Below are 17,421 nucleotides of genomic sequence, written 5' to 3' on the forward strand. Positions count from 1 at the left end.
ATACACAGCCTGACAACTTATTGTATTATTCTTTCCACGATGCAAGAGGACAAACACATGTTGGCAGAATAATTTTAACAAACATTTTCACAACAAAAACATTTTATTTTTTAATTTCTTTTTATAGTTTATTTACATACTTCCAATGAACTTTCACTTTCACTTTCAGTACGTTGCTATTAATAACGTTACTTACCATTGTAACATTGTGACGTTTAAATTTTAACAACCCGATTTTTTACTTCAACATGATTTTATGTATTGATTTTATCCTGATGACGGTGCCCTAGGCACCGAAACATGTCGATCAATAAATTTTCTGCAGCAGTCCCTAAAGTGTTGTTGTTATAAGACTCTCTACATTTTATGTTTTTATCATAACGACCCTGCATACCCTCGGGTATCCACTTTATGGACTCTACCGTACTACAGACTCACCAGGCGTTGGTTCACTTTCGTTTGTAATTGATTTTATTTTTTATCGTGAACCCCTGCATTCCTTTTAAGGAACCGCCGTTGCAACCAGCGCTAATCATACTAGCCATTCGCACAGAGTAAACAAAGTTATATTTTATTGAGGCACCCACAGGAACCTTCCGAGAATGCTGCCATCAACCACAAGAAAAGAAATCGATAATTACGGACCATCTTAACCCAAAACGAGCCTTAAGGAGGAAAAGAACAGTGATAGGAAATTATTTCTCTCTAACAGAATTCATTTGAAATTAAATGCACCCGATTTCGTATTCTTCAAATTCAATCTGATGCTCCCGAAAATATGTTAATCAAACATACAACCCTCGAGATACAACAACTTTTACAGATTACTGGCCATACCCGATAGTTTGATGAACGAACACATAGTTCAAATTCAACATAGACTAGTGATATTTATACTTTGTCCTTTACTTTCGGCGACCACAACATTTTACAGCATTCCTGACGCGATTGGAAGCAGTACCTCTGGCCAAGGGAAGCCAGTCGAAATGGTACGGAATTGCTGATAAAATGTCGTCTATTTTGGGGAAGAAAGTTAACAGAACATTCAGACCACACAACCTATACAGTATATACACAGCCTGACAACTTATTGTATTATTCTTTCCACGATGCAAGAGGACAAACACATGTTGGCAGAATAATTTTAACAAACATTTTCACAACAAAAACATTTTATTTTTTAATTTCTTTTTATAGTTTATTTACATACTTCCAATGAACTTTCACTTTCACTTTCAGTACGTTGCTATTAATAACGTTCTCCTGGTATAAACAACCCATCAATGTAGACATAAAACCAATACTGTACCAAATATCCAAGTATTATAATTAATACTTGTACCAAATATCCAAATATAATCAATATTTGTACCAAATATCCAAATATATATAAACACTCTGAATATACACGCCATAAAAAGGCTATAATAAATACCAAAGACTTTGTAAAGTGGATAGTCGCACGACAACGCCGATGCTCTATATTTAATAAGAAATAAACATAATTCATATTCATACATATATATATACACATATAATATATAATTCAAACATCAGTTTCAAACAAAAAACTCTCAAATAGCTGAATAAAATTTTAACCAGAAGTAAAATTTACCAAGAAAAAAGCGAACTGTTCAGATTGACGGTGTCGTGCTGAATGATTACACGGGCAATAAAATACCGCGAAAATAATTTTGAAGCGGGAAACCTAAACGCCCCCTATGTTACATTGATGAAACCACCCAGGAGAAATTAATTTCACTCTAATGCACTGCCCGTTTAAACGAATGAAATTACAATTCTCCTGGTATAAACAACCCATCAATGTAGACATAAAACCAATACTGTACCAAATATCCAAGTATTATAATTAATACTTGTACCAAATATCCAAATATAATCAATATTTGTACTAAATATCCAAATATATATAAACACTCTGAATATACACGCCATAAAAAGGCTATAATAAATACCAAAGACTTTGTAAAGTGGATAGTCGCACGACAACGCCGATGCTGAACCCAAAGAACGGGAAGCTATATATATAACTATTATAGTATTAAAATTGTTTATAGTCCAAAATGCAATTAATAAAACAAAAAGAAATTTATTAAATTCCCAATTTCTGGGAAACGATCATACGTTCTGATAAATCGTCTTTAACATAGCCATCCTTTGAAGTGTCCGACTTCCAACGTCCATGACGTTTAAAAAGTCTGTCTGAAACTCCAAATCTCGCTGCGGCTGTAGCACCCCCAGATCGTAAACTATGTAATCCGTATGATTTTATATCGGGAACAAATGGTGAAAAAGCATCAATGAAAATTTCCCTCATCCTTGTATAGCTTAAAGGCTTATTCGTTGAACGAAAAACAAATTTTCCTTTCACTTGCGACAAATTTCTGAATAAATACAGATTTGAATCGGATTGAATGCCACTCCATTGCATATATAATTCCAAATTACGAACTGGACACAACGTTGTCCCGGTCTTCGCAATAATCAGCCAGTTTCCATCTCTGTAAATATCCGTCTTGCTTTTTTCAATGAAAATTGAAATGTGTGATGATTTGAAATTAATATCAAAATAACGCAAATTTAGCAATTCTGATACACGCATAAATCCTGCATATCCCAATATACATGCACAAATGGTACGTTGTGAAAAAAGATTTTCTACACAAAATAACTTAGCATACATAGCCTGCAATAACTCAGGAGTTATCGGCTCTTTCTTCTTAATTTGTGAGCCTAATTTCCTTTTAGCGCCTTCAAAAACACATTTAACTAATTGAGAATCTGTAGGAGAATCTGCACCAATAATCGAATGCGCCCACTTTATACTATAAAATGCATCACATACGGGGCTAGACGTGGCAGAAAATTGCACTAAAGAAGCTAAATATAAAGCCAAATATAACGGTTTTGTCGGTAAAATATCAACATCAGAAATGTGGTTGATTTCCGCCCACTTTTTCCATCTCAAAAAACCATAGTAGTATTTCTTTACTGTGTTGTCCGATTTACTTTGCGCTAACAAATCGGGAATAATTGCTAAATAACTGTCAAGATCATTTGGTAACTCTGTAATATCGTTTCTGAATACCTGGAAAAACATATTTAATAACATAATTTTAAATAAATATGTGGTTCCTTCAAATTTTTGATATAGTTCATCAATATAATACATAATACAGTACACCAATAAAATAAAATATATGCAATAAAACTGTCAACCATTACATAAATAACTACCACCAAGTTAATACTAATTGTTAATTAATGTCTCCCTGAAATCCATTCTAAGAGCCAACACCTTAAATGGTAAATCAATATTACCAAAAACTGATTTATTCCCTCTACCAGGTAAAAAGTTAGCTTTGTTAGTAGGTAGGTAATAGAAACCCAACACCTGATCAATAAATCTATCACCTTTGGGACACAAAAACGGCCAGTAATTCTCCGATCTCCACAAAGGTAAAATAACAGTACCATATGCATTGCACTGCTGCATATACATAAGGACTTTCAATAATAGGCAAACTGGGGGAACATACCACCCATTTATACCTTGCCAATTGACAGTGAACGCATCAATACCCATTGAATGTACATTCCAATACCTGGAGTAAAATACAGGTAATCGATGGTTATGATCACTGGCAAACCAATCAATTTCATGAGGTCCCCACAGGGAATCCAAATATTCAAAAACGTGTACTGCAACACCCCAGTCATCAGTGTCTATGATACGACTAATATAGTCTGCAATTTCATTCTCAGCCCTGGGTATCCATTCAACCTCTAGGGACACGTTGAACTTTAAACAAGTCACAAAAATGTCATATGCAATATCTTGCAAATAAGGCTTCATACTGCCTTTATGAACAATTGAAACAACGTTTTGGTTATCCGTAAACCATTTAATGCGTTTATCTCTCATAAAATCTATCAAAGAATGAAATACACATTTAACAGCCGTAAGTTCTTTCCAAGTAGAACTATGATGTACATCGTTTTCATGCCACATACCATGAGCAATATTCTTAGGATTTTCTACTGTAAATCCACCATATCCAGTGCCACTAGCATCACTATAAACAATAGTGTGACACGAAAAATCGGATACAAAATGTTTAAAATTAATACATTTGATATTTTTCTTCCAGAATATAAGCTGCTCTTTACTTTGAACCGAAAGTTCAATATAAGATTTCCAAGAACAAGCTGACATTACATCAATACTAAGATATTTAGTCATAATATAAGCCACATTTCCTATGACATACGACATGGATATAATCTGGCCAATAACAGAAGCTACAGTTCTCACATAAACTTTACCTAAATTTCTTAAAGATTGTTCAACTTGTATTATGGTATCAAACAATTTTGACAGTCTATCAACTGGTATGCTCAGAATAGCTTTGTCTGTATCAATAAAATAGCCTAAATATATCAATGTTTTACTGGGAGACCACATGGATTTTTCAACCTTGGGTACAAACCCACTATCAATAAGATCTTGTTTAACTTGTGCGGCAATATCTGTACACGAGTTAATATCAGAATGGGTGCCAAATCCATCATCTAAATACATAAGAATTTGTTTACCCTCTCCTCTCCATTTTTTAATTAGCGGCCTGGTGACTTTAGTAAATATATAACAGGCAGAACTCAATCCAAAAGGTAGGACGAGAAATTTAAAATATTTTGTACTTTCACCATATGTCCAAGAAAACCCAAGGTAATCAGTATGCGGCTCGTATATGTCTAAATGGTGATAAGCTGAATGTATATCAAACTTAAAACAATAAAAATCTTGTTTGATAAATTGCATAGCTACACGGATATCTTCAAATTTCACAGATGTCTTCCACAGATGTAAATTTACGTGACGTAGATCTAAAATTAAACGTTTTTTGCCATTGTTTTGAACAGAAACAGTTAATGGATTAACGACTAATGGTTTATCATTAATACATTCAATAATAAGTCCTCTTATCAAAAGATCATCAATAGCTTCTAAAACAAAATCACTGTGTGTTATAGCAGAACGATTGTTTTGTAAACAAACGGAAGGCGGTGTAGTATAAAAAGGTATTTTATACCCATGTAAAATAGTATCAATAATGAAATCATAACAACCAATGCTATACCAAAAATCAATATGTCTCTTTAATCTACCTTTGACGATAATTTTAGCCTGACCTTGTTCATATTCAAAATAATCATGTGTAAGATAGTGTGCACTCGATTGACTATCACTAGAAATATTTAAATACTCATCTTTTATGAAATCATTCCGTTTTTGGCTTGCCGACTGCTTTAGGATTGAATGGGCATCTATTCCTCCAGTGTTGGTTAGATCCACAACCATAGCAGGCTCCTTGTTGAACTCTAGGCTGACTTCCGCTCGTGCTGGGCATGTTTGAATATAACGGGAATCCGGAATACCAACCGGACTGAGGTTCCCGAAAGGGCTGCTGTTGGAATTTTGCTGGAATATTAGGTACATTCTGAGCAGAATTATTAACATAATTAGTAGAAGATTTAACCTTTTTTGACGCCTTGAATTTGCGCTTTTTAATAGCTCTATTTTCTGCTTTGGTGATTTTGTTTTCATCCTCGGTATCACTTGCAACCGGATTTGTCTCATACTGCCTAACAGTATCCCAACCACCCTCACTGCTATCAGCAATCTTAATTAATTTGTTACGTTTTTTAAGCTTGTCAATAACATCAACAACAGTTTCACGTGCGTAGTCTGATTTACAATGTTCAATAGCCCAAATTACTTGATTAAGGTCTTCAACAAATTCAGAATTAAGTGTATGCTGCACTTTATTACCCTCATATTTCCAGTGATATTCATTATCAACTTTGAGTTTTTTAACCTGCGACGCGACAGCTAAAGTGGACCCCTGAACCTCATTTTTTAAATCAATGAACTCCTGACGGAGTTTAGAGTTAATGTCACCTTGTTGTTTAACAGCTCTGAAAATGTCCTGTAATGAAACATCAGGAGATTCTTCAAGTGGTGTTGGATTCTCTGGATCCATGGCTAAGTTCAAGATGAAAATTTACCAAGAAAAAAGCGAACTGTTCAGATTGACGGTGTCGTGCTGAATGATTACACGGGCAATAAAATACCGCGAAAATAATTTTGAAGCGGGAAACCTAAACGCCCCCTATGTTACATTGATGAAACCACCCAGGAGAAATTAATTTCACTCTAATGCACTGCCCGTTTAAACGAATGAAATTACAATTACTTACCATTGTAACATTGTGACGTTTAAATTTTAACAACCCGATTTTTTACTTCAACATGATTTTATGTATTGATTTTATCCTGATGACGGTGCCCTAGGCACCGAAACATGTCGATCAATAAATTTTCTGCAGCAGTCCCTAAAGTGTTGTTGTTATAAGACTCTCTACATTTTATGTTTTTATCATAACGACCCTGCATACCCTCGGGTATCCACTTTATGGACTCTACCGTACTACAGACTCACCAGGCGTTGGTTCACTTTCGTTTGTAATTAAGATATTTGTAATTCTTACAAAATTAATATGTTTTACATCTCAAAAGTATCCCAAATGTTAATACAAAACTGGCAACATGCAGCACATTTTAAGTAAAAATAACTAGAAACGATTCAATTAATAAATGTAGATATACATTAGCATATTTACCTGACGATATCAAAAATTTGGTATTTAGTCAAATCTTAACCGGAAACTGTGATTCTAAAATTTATTAAATGTAAGTAGCATGTCGAAATATTAAAGCTTGAAATAAATATATTTTTGGATAAGTTTATGCAAGCACACGAGGTGTATAGTGTTTTATACGATTACAGGTTTGTAATGTTTAACAAACATATTATATCAGTGAGTAAACACGTTAATTATAAGCTTTGAAAGTCAAGTAGTTCGAGCATTTGTCTGAGTAAGTGTTAAAAAATTTCAAACAAATATTCTTTACTGTGGTTAGCATTCATTAGTCGTCAGTATCTATAGATTAACAACTTGTGGTTATATTGATAATTTAGAATCTTCCTTGAAGGTGGTGCACGAATTCGCAGCTAAATAACTCGATTGATGTGTCATGTGTATACAAGAGTTATATTCCTTTGAACTATGAGTCTTATGTTTAATTTCATAAAGTCAATATGTTGATTGTCTACCTTGAACAGGGTTATAATTATATCTTATAAATATAGTTTTTTTATTGAATTTAAAATCGTTACAAAATCTGTAATGTACTAGATACTCGTATATTTCATTAGTTTATTCCAGAAGCTTCTTACTGATGCCGAATGCTAGAGTGTAAAATTGTAATTGAGACCTACCCAAAACAATTAGAACTTTTCTGAAAAAGACTATAAATGAAAACAGAACTATATCATCTTCCTATAATGATTGAATGTTAGGAAAATTTACCAGAGTTATCTTACTTTAATCACAGAGAGGGGAAAGCAAATAATTTTTAATTTAAGCCTAATTAACATTAAAACAATTTTCCATTAACAAATAAAGTTATCTTATTGAAATATACATGATATAAGGACTTTGTTAGCTAAATCTATTAATTTTATTAGATATTATGAATTTTTATGACAATAGAGAAACATGCTATATATACATCATTATCAGTATTTTTTAGTTTTTCTTTGTTTGCAGGGGAACCAATGACACGTGCTGTACAATGAATCTGAAATGCAAATAATAGAAAAATCACAGCTTCATTAACGTCGAGTCCAGTTATCCCAGTCTGTTTATTTTTGCGCTTGGACCATGGTTTGAATTCAACGGACTTACATTCCTGGAACGGTTTTAGTTGACACAAGTATCAAACACAATTAATTATGTCATCATTATCATTATGTTCTTCTTGTGTAGGGAAAAAGTTGGAAATCAATATCAAATGCCATATGTAGTCCTACTGGAGCACTCAAAAAGTTTTTAACAGAAGGTATGTAAAAAATGAATTTGAACAATCGGGGATAAAACAGAATTCCTTGTTTTTCAGACATTGTGTAGAATCACTAAAATCATTAGTAAATCGCGAAGTTTCCCTTAAATATTTTTATATATTGTGCTTATCATTTTTATATATTGTGCTTAACATTTTTATATATTGTGCTTAACATTTTTATATATTGTGCTTAACATTTTTATATATTGTGCTTAAAATTTTAATGTTTAACTTATGTACACACCAGTACATGTTGTTGTCCCTACTAGCAACTTCTGTCTCATACGTTTATATAAGTACAAAAAAGCATTTTAATTTTTTGGTCATATGTCATAAAAAAAATTGAGAATGGATCATATCAGTTTCAAATGTTTTTTAAAGTATTTGTGGAAAAAAATAATAAAAAAGTTCTATTGTTTGATTTACTTTTATTACTAAAATTCGTATTAAAAAAACCACACATAAATCCGACAATCAAATTTTAAAAATTTTATGGCTATCACTTGTTTTTAGTTGGTTGATAACTACACCAACAGTCGTCGATGCGCTTTAAATCACGTTATTAGATGGTTAACAAACAAGACTTAAATGAGATTTATTTCACTCCCGCCATACAAAAAAGACTTAAACTACGTCACATAAGTCAGGAAGTTTAAAGAAATAAATTTTTATATATTGTGCTTAACATTTTTATATATTGTGCTTAACATTTAAATGTTTAACTTATAATTACACACCAGTACATGTTGTTGTCCCTACTAACAACTTCTGTCTCATACGTTTATTTAAGTACAAAAAAGTATTTTAATTTTTTGGTCATATGTCATAATAAAATTGAGAATGGAAAAGGGGAATGTGTCAGAGAGATAACAACCTGACCATAGAAAAAAACAACAGCAGAAGGTCACCAACAGCTCTTCAATGTAGCGAGAAATTCCCGCACCCAAAGGCGTCCTTCAGTTGGCCCCTAAACAAATAGATACTAGTTCAGTGATAATGAACGCCATACTTAACTCAAAATTGTACACAAGAAACTAAAACTAAAATAATACAAAACTAACAAAGGCCAGAGACTCCCGACTTGGGACAGGTGCAAAAATGAGGCGGGGTTAAACATGTTTATGAGATCTCAACCCTCCTCCTATACCTGTAGCCAATGTAGAAAAGTAAACGTATAACAATACGCACATTAAAATTCAGTTCAAGAGAAGTCCGAGTCTGATGTCAGAAGATGTAACCAATGAAAATAAACAAAATGACAATAATACATAAATAACAACAGGCTACTAGCAGTTAACTGACTTGCCAGCTCCAGACTTCAATTAAACTGATTGAAAGATTATGATTTCATCATATGAATATCCGGCACAATCCTTTCCGTTAGGGGTTTAGTATCATACCATCATAACATATATGAGAAGAACATAACCCGTGTCATGCCAACAACTGTTTTTTTTTTAAATAAATGTGTTTAGTTCCGATGCGAAGACCCTATAAGTGAATCAATATTAACGCCAAAATATGCAATCGTTAATGACCTGACAACAGTATCGTAACTATATCCCTTCTTAATAAGTTTATTTAAAGGTTTTGTTAGTTTCTGAGGTGAATACTGACATTTTTGTGCTTTATAAAGAATATTTCAATAAAAAATTGGATGTGAAATACCAGAACGTATAACATGTATAAGGTGTCTGCATGTTGAGCTATATTCACGAATGATGTCCTTATACCGATGATAAAATTTAGTAAATGTTTTGACTAGTTTGTGATATCAAAAACCCTGGTGTAAAAATTTTTCAGTAATACATACATTTCTCTCGTTGAAATCTAAAACATTGTTACATACACAAGCGAATCGTACAAGTTGGAATATATAAACACCGTAAGATGATGACAAGGGAACGTTACCATCTATACATACTGAAGTCGTCATTATTGAGAGCCAAAATATGATCATCCAAATATCTAAAAGTATTATTAAATTTTTTTATCAATTGTTGTTTCGATGGGTCTTTACTGATTTTTGCCATAAATTGAACTCATAGCAATATAAAAACAGGTCCGCAATAAGTGTTGCACATTTAGTCCCCATTGGGATTCCGATAACCTTACGATATACGGAATCTCCAAAGCGAACAAAAATGTTATCTAGTAAAAATTCAAGGGCAGATATAGCATCCAATTGACAGTTTTTTTGTTTATTGCTACTAAAAAATGACCTAAAAGAGTTTGAACATATATATTCACATTCTGACTTTTTAAATGTCCATTTAATTAGGTGTGTTAATTTTTCCTTGATGAGAATGTGAGGCAATGTGGTATATAGGGTAGAAAAATCAAAACTTTGAACAGATTCCAAATCACCAATATAAGCATGCAATTTATCAAGTACTTCCAACTAGTTCTTGGCACTCCAAAAGTAATTAATTCCACTATTTTCGAAGGCCTTATTTAAACAATTTATTATCAGATTTTTGATTGTACCAAGTGTACTGGTAAGAAGAATAGACAATTCAGTAGTAGAACAATGTCTTGAAGACGAAATAAATCTATATGTGTAAGGTGTTTTTTATGTAGCTTCGAAAGCCAATACATAGTTGGGAATTTCATTGTGTTTGGTTCTGCTTGTAAAGCGGTAGCTAAAAGTTTATGTTTGTTACAGATGTCGTTTTCTGAAAATGGAGTCAGTTGGAATGTTGGTGAATTGATGATTTCTTTTTTCAGAACCTCAATGTAAAATTTACGTCAAACAATAATAATAATATTAGCAGTTTTATCGGCCGGGACAAAACAAATTCCTTGGCTAGTTCTTTTAGTTTATGTTTGATACGAGAAATAGGTTTATTGTGGTTATTGTTAATAGTAAAATGTTCTTTAAAATGTCGAATACGTATATCAACTATGTTCATTACTGAATTAAAAAAAGAGTCCAAAGATTTTTTGTCAGCTTTTTCTCGTTTTATCCATTTCAAGCAGTAAGCACGTAGTGAGTCGTGGATGATATTACGACACTCATTCCAATTAATAATTGACGGGGGACGATATTAAATAGCCAATAAAACTACATAACGTTCTCAATGAAAAGTGCTTGTCATGTTTTGTCTTTTGAGCAAGTGAAAAGCATACGTAGTTTCAAGACATATGACTACATGTACTATGTAACATGCATGTCATAAATCACCCACTTTTCTAACGTGCTGGACTAAGCCTGCCATCACTGCGCAGTCAAACACTGTACTGTTGGTGGACCCGAATTCATGTTGTCTATTGTGAATGTACACTGATGTGGCTACATATACGCTCTCACAGTTTCTTTTAACATAATACTTGCTAGAATTCTTAGATACACCAAATCTGATTTTTGTGATTAACATTAAGATATGCATTTGTCAATCTTATTGGAAAAATTACTTATATTTTGTCTGATTCCATGCCAAGGTTTTGGCAATAGATTTAGCTTAGTTGATTTTGGTTTATCAGCTCCCGACTTTTGAATATGGTTTTTATTTGAAAACATTTTATCCCCAACCATCAGTGAAGAGAGATGTTTTAGCGAAATGAACATATGGTTGAATAACAGTAGTTTCGTTAATGCTATTACTAGTATATGATAACTTTCATTAATATCATTATTTATTTTGTTTTTTTTTGCAAATGCATTATGTTTGCTTCTGCGATAAAATATTCATTCATGAATTCATTCAATCAATGTCAATTGAAATTATTAAATGATGATGGTAGGTCCACACAAAAGGTCAACAAATTATATTTGTCCTATTTCAAAAACAGAAGACCCTAAATAATCTGAGCACTTTACCAAGATGTGTTCTGCCTAGTGTATAATTTCTAAAATCATATTTTGCTGAAAAAATAGCAGAAAAAAAGGTGGATTGAACCTGATTTTATACCTAGTTAAACCTCTCACTAGCATGACAGTCGTATTACATTCCATTATATTGACAACGATGTGTATGTATGGCCTTAACGCAATATGTGCATGGTAATGCCAATATTTAATTTAAGGATATATAAAAATGCCTTCTTAGCTAAATTATATCGAAAAAAGGCGTCATGTTATATTTGTTATTCTCAAATTATTTTGTCTAATTCTTAGTCTGTTTCTGTGTGTGTTACATTTTAATGTTGTGTCGTTGTTCTCCTCTTATATTTAATGCGTTTCCCTCAGCTTTAGTTTGTTACCCTGATTTTGTTTTTTTTTGTCCATGGATTTATGAATTTTGAACAGCGTTATACTACTGTTGCCTTTATTAAACAAGACAAGCTCTACGAGAACGTCTGCTGCAAGTATACTCATATTGCCAAACTATCATTGAGATCGATCAAATGACAATTGTAGTTTCGATATCTTTTGAGCATATACATAAAGTCAATAGAACAATAAAAGACCAATAGTTTGATTTGATTGCATCCAGATCACCTTCATAATCTTGATAAAGAATGTAGGATAGTTCTTTGGGTGCAATATATTTTGATAGTCTGTTTACTCAGAGTGTATCATACACAAACTTTGTTGTTTTCAGGACAATACTGATTGTCGAAAACTTTTTCTAAAGAAATAGAAAAACAACATGGATAATTGATATATGTCAGTATCATTGTATTTACTTTCAGGTGACCTTAACTTGCTGTTTTTTTTTCAAATCAACATTTGACTTCTTAGTATCGAATATAGAACAGCCATACGAACTCTAAGTATCATAGCTGATATCGTTTTATTTCAGCATCTTGCTTTCCTTTAAATCGATCGCTTACATTAATAAACATTCAAGTGTTACGGAAGTATATATAAAGTCAGTTATTTTTTTGTAATACTACTTGAAGTAAACCTTCATATTACAAACTTTCAAATTCAATGATGATAATTAAAACAGGAGGGACATTTGTACATGCGAACTTTTGTTTATTGTTACCTTAGTATCATTTCACACTTTTATAGACTTCAGTAAGGAAATAAGTAATGACAGTTTACTTGTCGTGACGTATTACTTTGATAGTTAAATGCTTTTCTTGGAATTTAAAGAAAATGATATGTTTCAAGATTATTTTCAGGACATTTAAGAATAAAAACTCATTGATAATTTGTAAAATTCGACAATGTAAAAACATAAAATACTTTTTTTTTATAGAATGGCTGAAAAGACTGAGCCTGTAACCAACCGAAAGCAGCTAGTTGACACTGATGCAGTAGAACATAAAAATAGTGAACCAAAACCAAATCAAAGTGAAAATCATAAGCAAGAGGAAGAAAATAGAGATATACAACCTGCGGCATTTAATAGGAACTTCGACGGCACATCTAACAGCAACGAAGTAAGTGAGAAGTCGTCAGATATTGGAAAATTAGAAAGTAACATCAGTCCATCTAAATCTACAGCTGCCCACGCTGACATAAAAACCAATCGAGGTTGTCAGTCTTTTCAAGAATCATTTAGTAATCCTCAGGCAAATTTAGATAGAGATTGGAGGCAAATAAAGGAAAATCCAAAGAGTTCTGCGCTAATAGATGCCAATCATGATTTTCAAAATACACCAGGCAGTGTTTCAATCAATTATGAGAGTAAACAAATGTGTGAAGAGGAGGCATTCCACTTTAGTGATAGTACCACTCCAATAGAAGACACAAGTAATTGTCAGCCAGCATATGATGGTCCATCACAAATGCATATTGGATCAGTTCCTAGAGTATGTGATCTAAACAGACCAACCAGTAGAGATGTCCCTGAAAGTAAAAATAGTTTTGAAGGTAAAATTTTATTTCAAATTGCATTTAAAAGTGATTTATGTGTTGAATTTCCTTTCAAATTCTTACATGTTGACAATTAAAACGGACAAATTTCACAACTTTGAAGTAAATTGATGAATATTTACTGTGGATTCATTACTTTTTATGAATACCAATATTCGTCGATATAAGATAAATTGTATGTGTATTTATAGTTGATTTTGTGGTTTTGATAAATTCTACATTCAAGCTATTGAACACTTGTACTTCGTCAACATTTAAATTCTTGGTTCACCATAACCCATGAATTATATGTGTATCCCATGAGTCCTAACGAATCAACAGTATTGACAACTATACAAAGTTTGATTAAAAGGCAACAGTATTTCTTTTTGATATATCTAATCTTAGAAATGCTACCATGTTACATTTATGCAATTGTATATATTGCACATTAAAGGACACAGCAACTGATTAAACACAAATGTTAAAAATAATTAAGTAATTCATAAACTCAAGTAAGATAATACAAGGCCCCTTTAGTTTTAAAAGTATTCCAGTAAAAAATTTCACGCAAGGATCTGCTTGATTATTACACCAACAATATTTAACAATTACACATACATTGGGCATAAAAATATTATAAAAATAATGGTAACATTTAACAACGCATTAAAAGTACCTTCGAAAAACAGAAATCCCTAGCTATATGCTGTCAATTAGGTTGCTTATTTCTTTTCTATACTGATACATGAAATATATGGTAAGTTATATACATAATATTTATTATATTTTAGGATTACCATTAATGACTGAAGACTCTTCTGAAACTCCGTTGTTTTACAACACCTGTACAATTGACACAACATTGATGATAATCTGTTATCAATATATTACTAACCGTAACCTTTCCAAGATAATGGCAACCAGTAGATGTGAATTTTTCAATACTGTAAGTATTAATTTCTATGCCTCAGTGTTAATTTAATATTTGTTTTAGGCCATACAAGCTTTTGCATGACTTCGTTTGGGTCTTTTATCTGTCATCAGTACACCACGCTCATTCTGTACTACCTATTAAAAAGAAAATGTGTTAGATGATCTTTCGAAAATGTTTTGTTTGATATATAATTTCAACTTTTGCTTACTTCGAGAAAGACGATGCAATATCAAAATCTATGGAAAACGAAAATTTACTATATCTTTAACAAATAGCTATGGAAATGTTAGACACACGCATTTTGTATCCTGTTTATTCAATGAAAGGAAAAAAATCGCGCATAATTAAATTGATGGTTTATATCAAAACAACTATATACTACACACACTTTAAAACCAATGAGGATGGTATGTCTAAAGTGCATTTCAAAGGACCAAAAGATGCCATTTTTTCTGTGAAGACTGATAACCCTTGATATAATTTCTTTATAATCACATTTTTTAGAGAAATAACACGGAGATGCGTATAAAGATTCTGATGAACCATCTACAATTATGTGGTTTCATCAGCATATTATGACATCAAATGTTCTGATACCCAAATGATAAATCTCTGATATATTCGTATCTTTGTGGTACTATTTGTTTGAACTTGTTATATCATCAACACGTTATTATAAGAACGCGACATTTTAAGCGTTCGAATGACTTTATCAGCGACCTAGGAAATGTTGGTCCGTAGACAATAACTTGAGTATAAGTGTATGGATTCTTTGAAATATGAACAGAAGGTTCCATTCCACAAAAGGATGGCTTGAATTGATTATTTAAGTGTTATATCAATGAAATTTGTATGCAGTTGTAGTCACCTTTACACATTACATTTCCATCGAAATAATTTAGACCACCACCTCAGTCAAGGTCTATTCCCTTTGAAACTTTAGTTATCATGTATTAGTTTATGATATGGTCGGTATGTTGAATAAAAATGTTGAGAAAGTTGAGATCTGCTTACAATCTATTTACATCAAATCAATTAGACAGTATAATATAGGTTGCATTTCGGTCAATATAGGAGATGCAATTTCCTGAAGAACTACCATAACGGCTAAAGCTGTGCCAAATTGTTTTTTATGAGAAATAGTCTATAATGGAAAGTTGATATGCAATACTTTTTATTCAAAAGGTCAAAACATACGGCTCTGCGACATATTTCAACATGTATATGCCCCGAAGTTAAACATTACTTAAAGTCTGTATTACTCATCCGTTTACGTTGGGTCTTCGTCAGAATTATATTTCGACACTACCATCACCCAATAAAGGAGTTATGAAGTTTTTTTTTCGGTTTTTCCTGTAATTTAAGTAGCTTGAACATAAGTAGAAAACTATAGTATATGGACAGAAACTTTGAATGCTGACATAATCAGCAGGATAAGACTTTCAAGTCAGTCCGGATAGTCGACATCGTCGCTCGCCTCCTTTTTCTAAGTCGTTGTCCATTAATAAAGATGTTACCATTTGTTTGTCATGTTTGTGTGTTTTCCTATTATCTTGACAACTATAATAGAAAGTTATAAAATAAAATGACAATAATTATCAGTAAGACAAGATCTTCAACAGTTTTTATGCCCCACCTACGATAGAAGAGGGGCATTATGTTTTCTGGTCTGTGCCTCCATTCGTCCGTGCGTTCGTCCGTCCGTCCGTTCGCTTCAGGTTAAAGTTTTTGGTCAAGGTAGTTTTTGAAAGTCCAATCAACTTGAAACTTAGTACACATGTTCCCCATGATATGATCTTTTTAATTTTTATGCCAAATTATAGTTTTGACCCCAATTTCAATTTTAAAGTTACATCAACATGACACTTAGTACACATGTTCCCCATGATATGATTTTTCTAATTTTAATTCCAAATTATAATTTTGACACCAATTTCATGGTCCACTGAACATTGAAAATGATAGTGCAAAGTTCAGGTTAAAGTTTTTGGTCAAGGTAGTTTTTGCAGAAGTTGAAGTCAAATCAACTTGAAACTTAGTACACATGTTCCCCATGATATGATCTTTCTAATTGTAATGCCAAATTATAGTTTTGACCCCAATTTCATGGTCCACTGAACATAGAAAATGATAGTGCGAAGTTCAGGTTAAAGTTTTTGGTCAAGGTAGATTTTGATGAAGTTAAAGTTACATCAACTTGAAACTTAGTACACATGTTCCCCATGATATGATCTTTCTAATTTTAATTCATTAGTTGACACACTATACATGCTTTTCACACATTTTTTGTATTATGACTATGAGTTTGAATTATAATTTGTTCGTACGTGTTGTACAAGTCTATCTGATACAAAAACGCAAAATCATGAAGAAAATAACAAGACAATTTTGTTAGTTTCAATTTTATAATATGGACTTTTGAATAATGACACTGCTTGATATTTTGAAGGAAATTCCATCTCTAGTTTCACTGTTAAACGAGGAAAAATTTGACGAAGTAAGAATTGTTTGGGCACGGATTATTGGACACTCCACAAAAATGGATTTTTATGATTCTGATGCTCTCCTGATAAATCATCTTTTTCGCAGATTTATTGTTAGCTGGTACAAAGTAATGATTGCAAGGTGAGTTATTATCTGTATCTCATCTTACAATCATACAACGAACTTATTGTTTTAATTTATATGTTTAGAGATTGACTAGATAAATATCATAAACAATTTAATCTGAACAGATACTTATGG

At 32.2% G+C, this 17,421-nt stretch overlaps 1 protein-coding gene across 1 annotated transcript; it reads right to left on the reverse strand.

Annotated features, from left to right (window-relative positions):
* Window positions 1-2,139: 2,139 nt before the first annotated feature.
* LOC143049377 (uncharacterized) lies at window positions 2,140-4,863 on the reverse strand. Its single transcript, XM_076223037.1, has one exon. It carries the CDS (start codon window positions 4,841-4,843, stop codon window positions 3,272-3,274), a length of 1,572 nt encoding a protein of 523 aa, XP_076079152.1. The 5' UTR covers window positions 4,844-4,863; the 3' UTR covers window positions 2,140-3,271.
* Between the last annotated feature and the right edge of the window lie 12,558 nt (window positions 4,864-17,421).

This window comes from Mytilus galloprovincialis, chromosome 10, assembly GCF_965363235.1.
Source record: "Mytilus galloprovincialis chromosome 10, xbMytGall1.hap1.1, whole genome shotgun sequence".
In the NCBI taxonomy this organism is placed as follows: domain Eukaryota; kingdom Metazoa; phylum Mollusca; class Bivalvia; order Mytilida; family Mytilidae; genus Mytilus; species Mytilus galloprovincialis.

Excerpts from the sequence above, each read along its gene's own strand:
- LOC143049377 (XM_076223037.1), bottom strand. The coding sequence starts at position 4,843 with ATGCAATTTATCAAACAAGATTTTTATTGTTTTAAGTTTGATATACAT.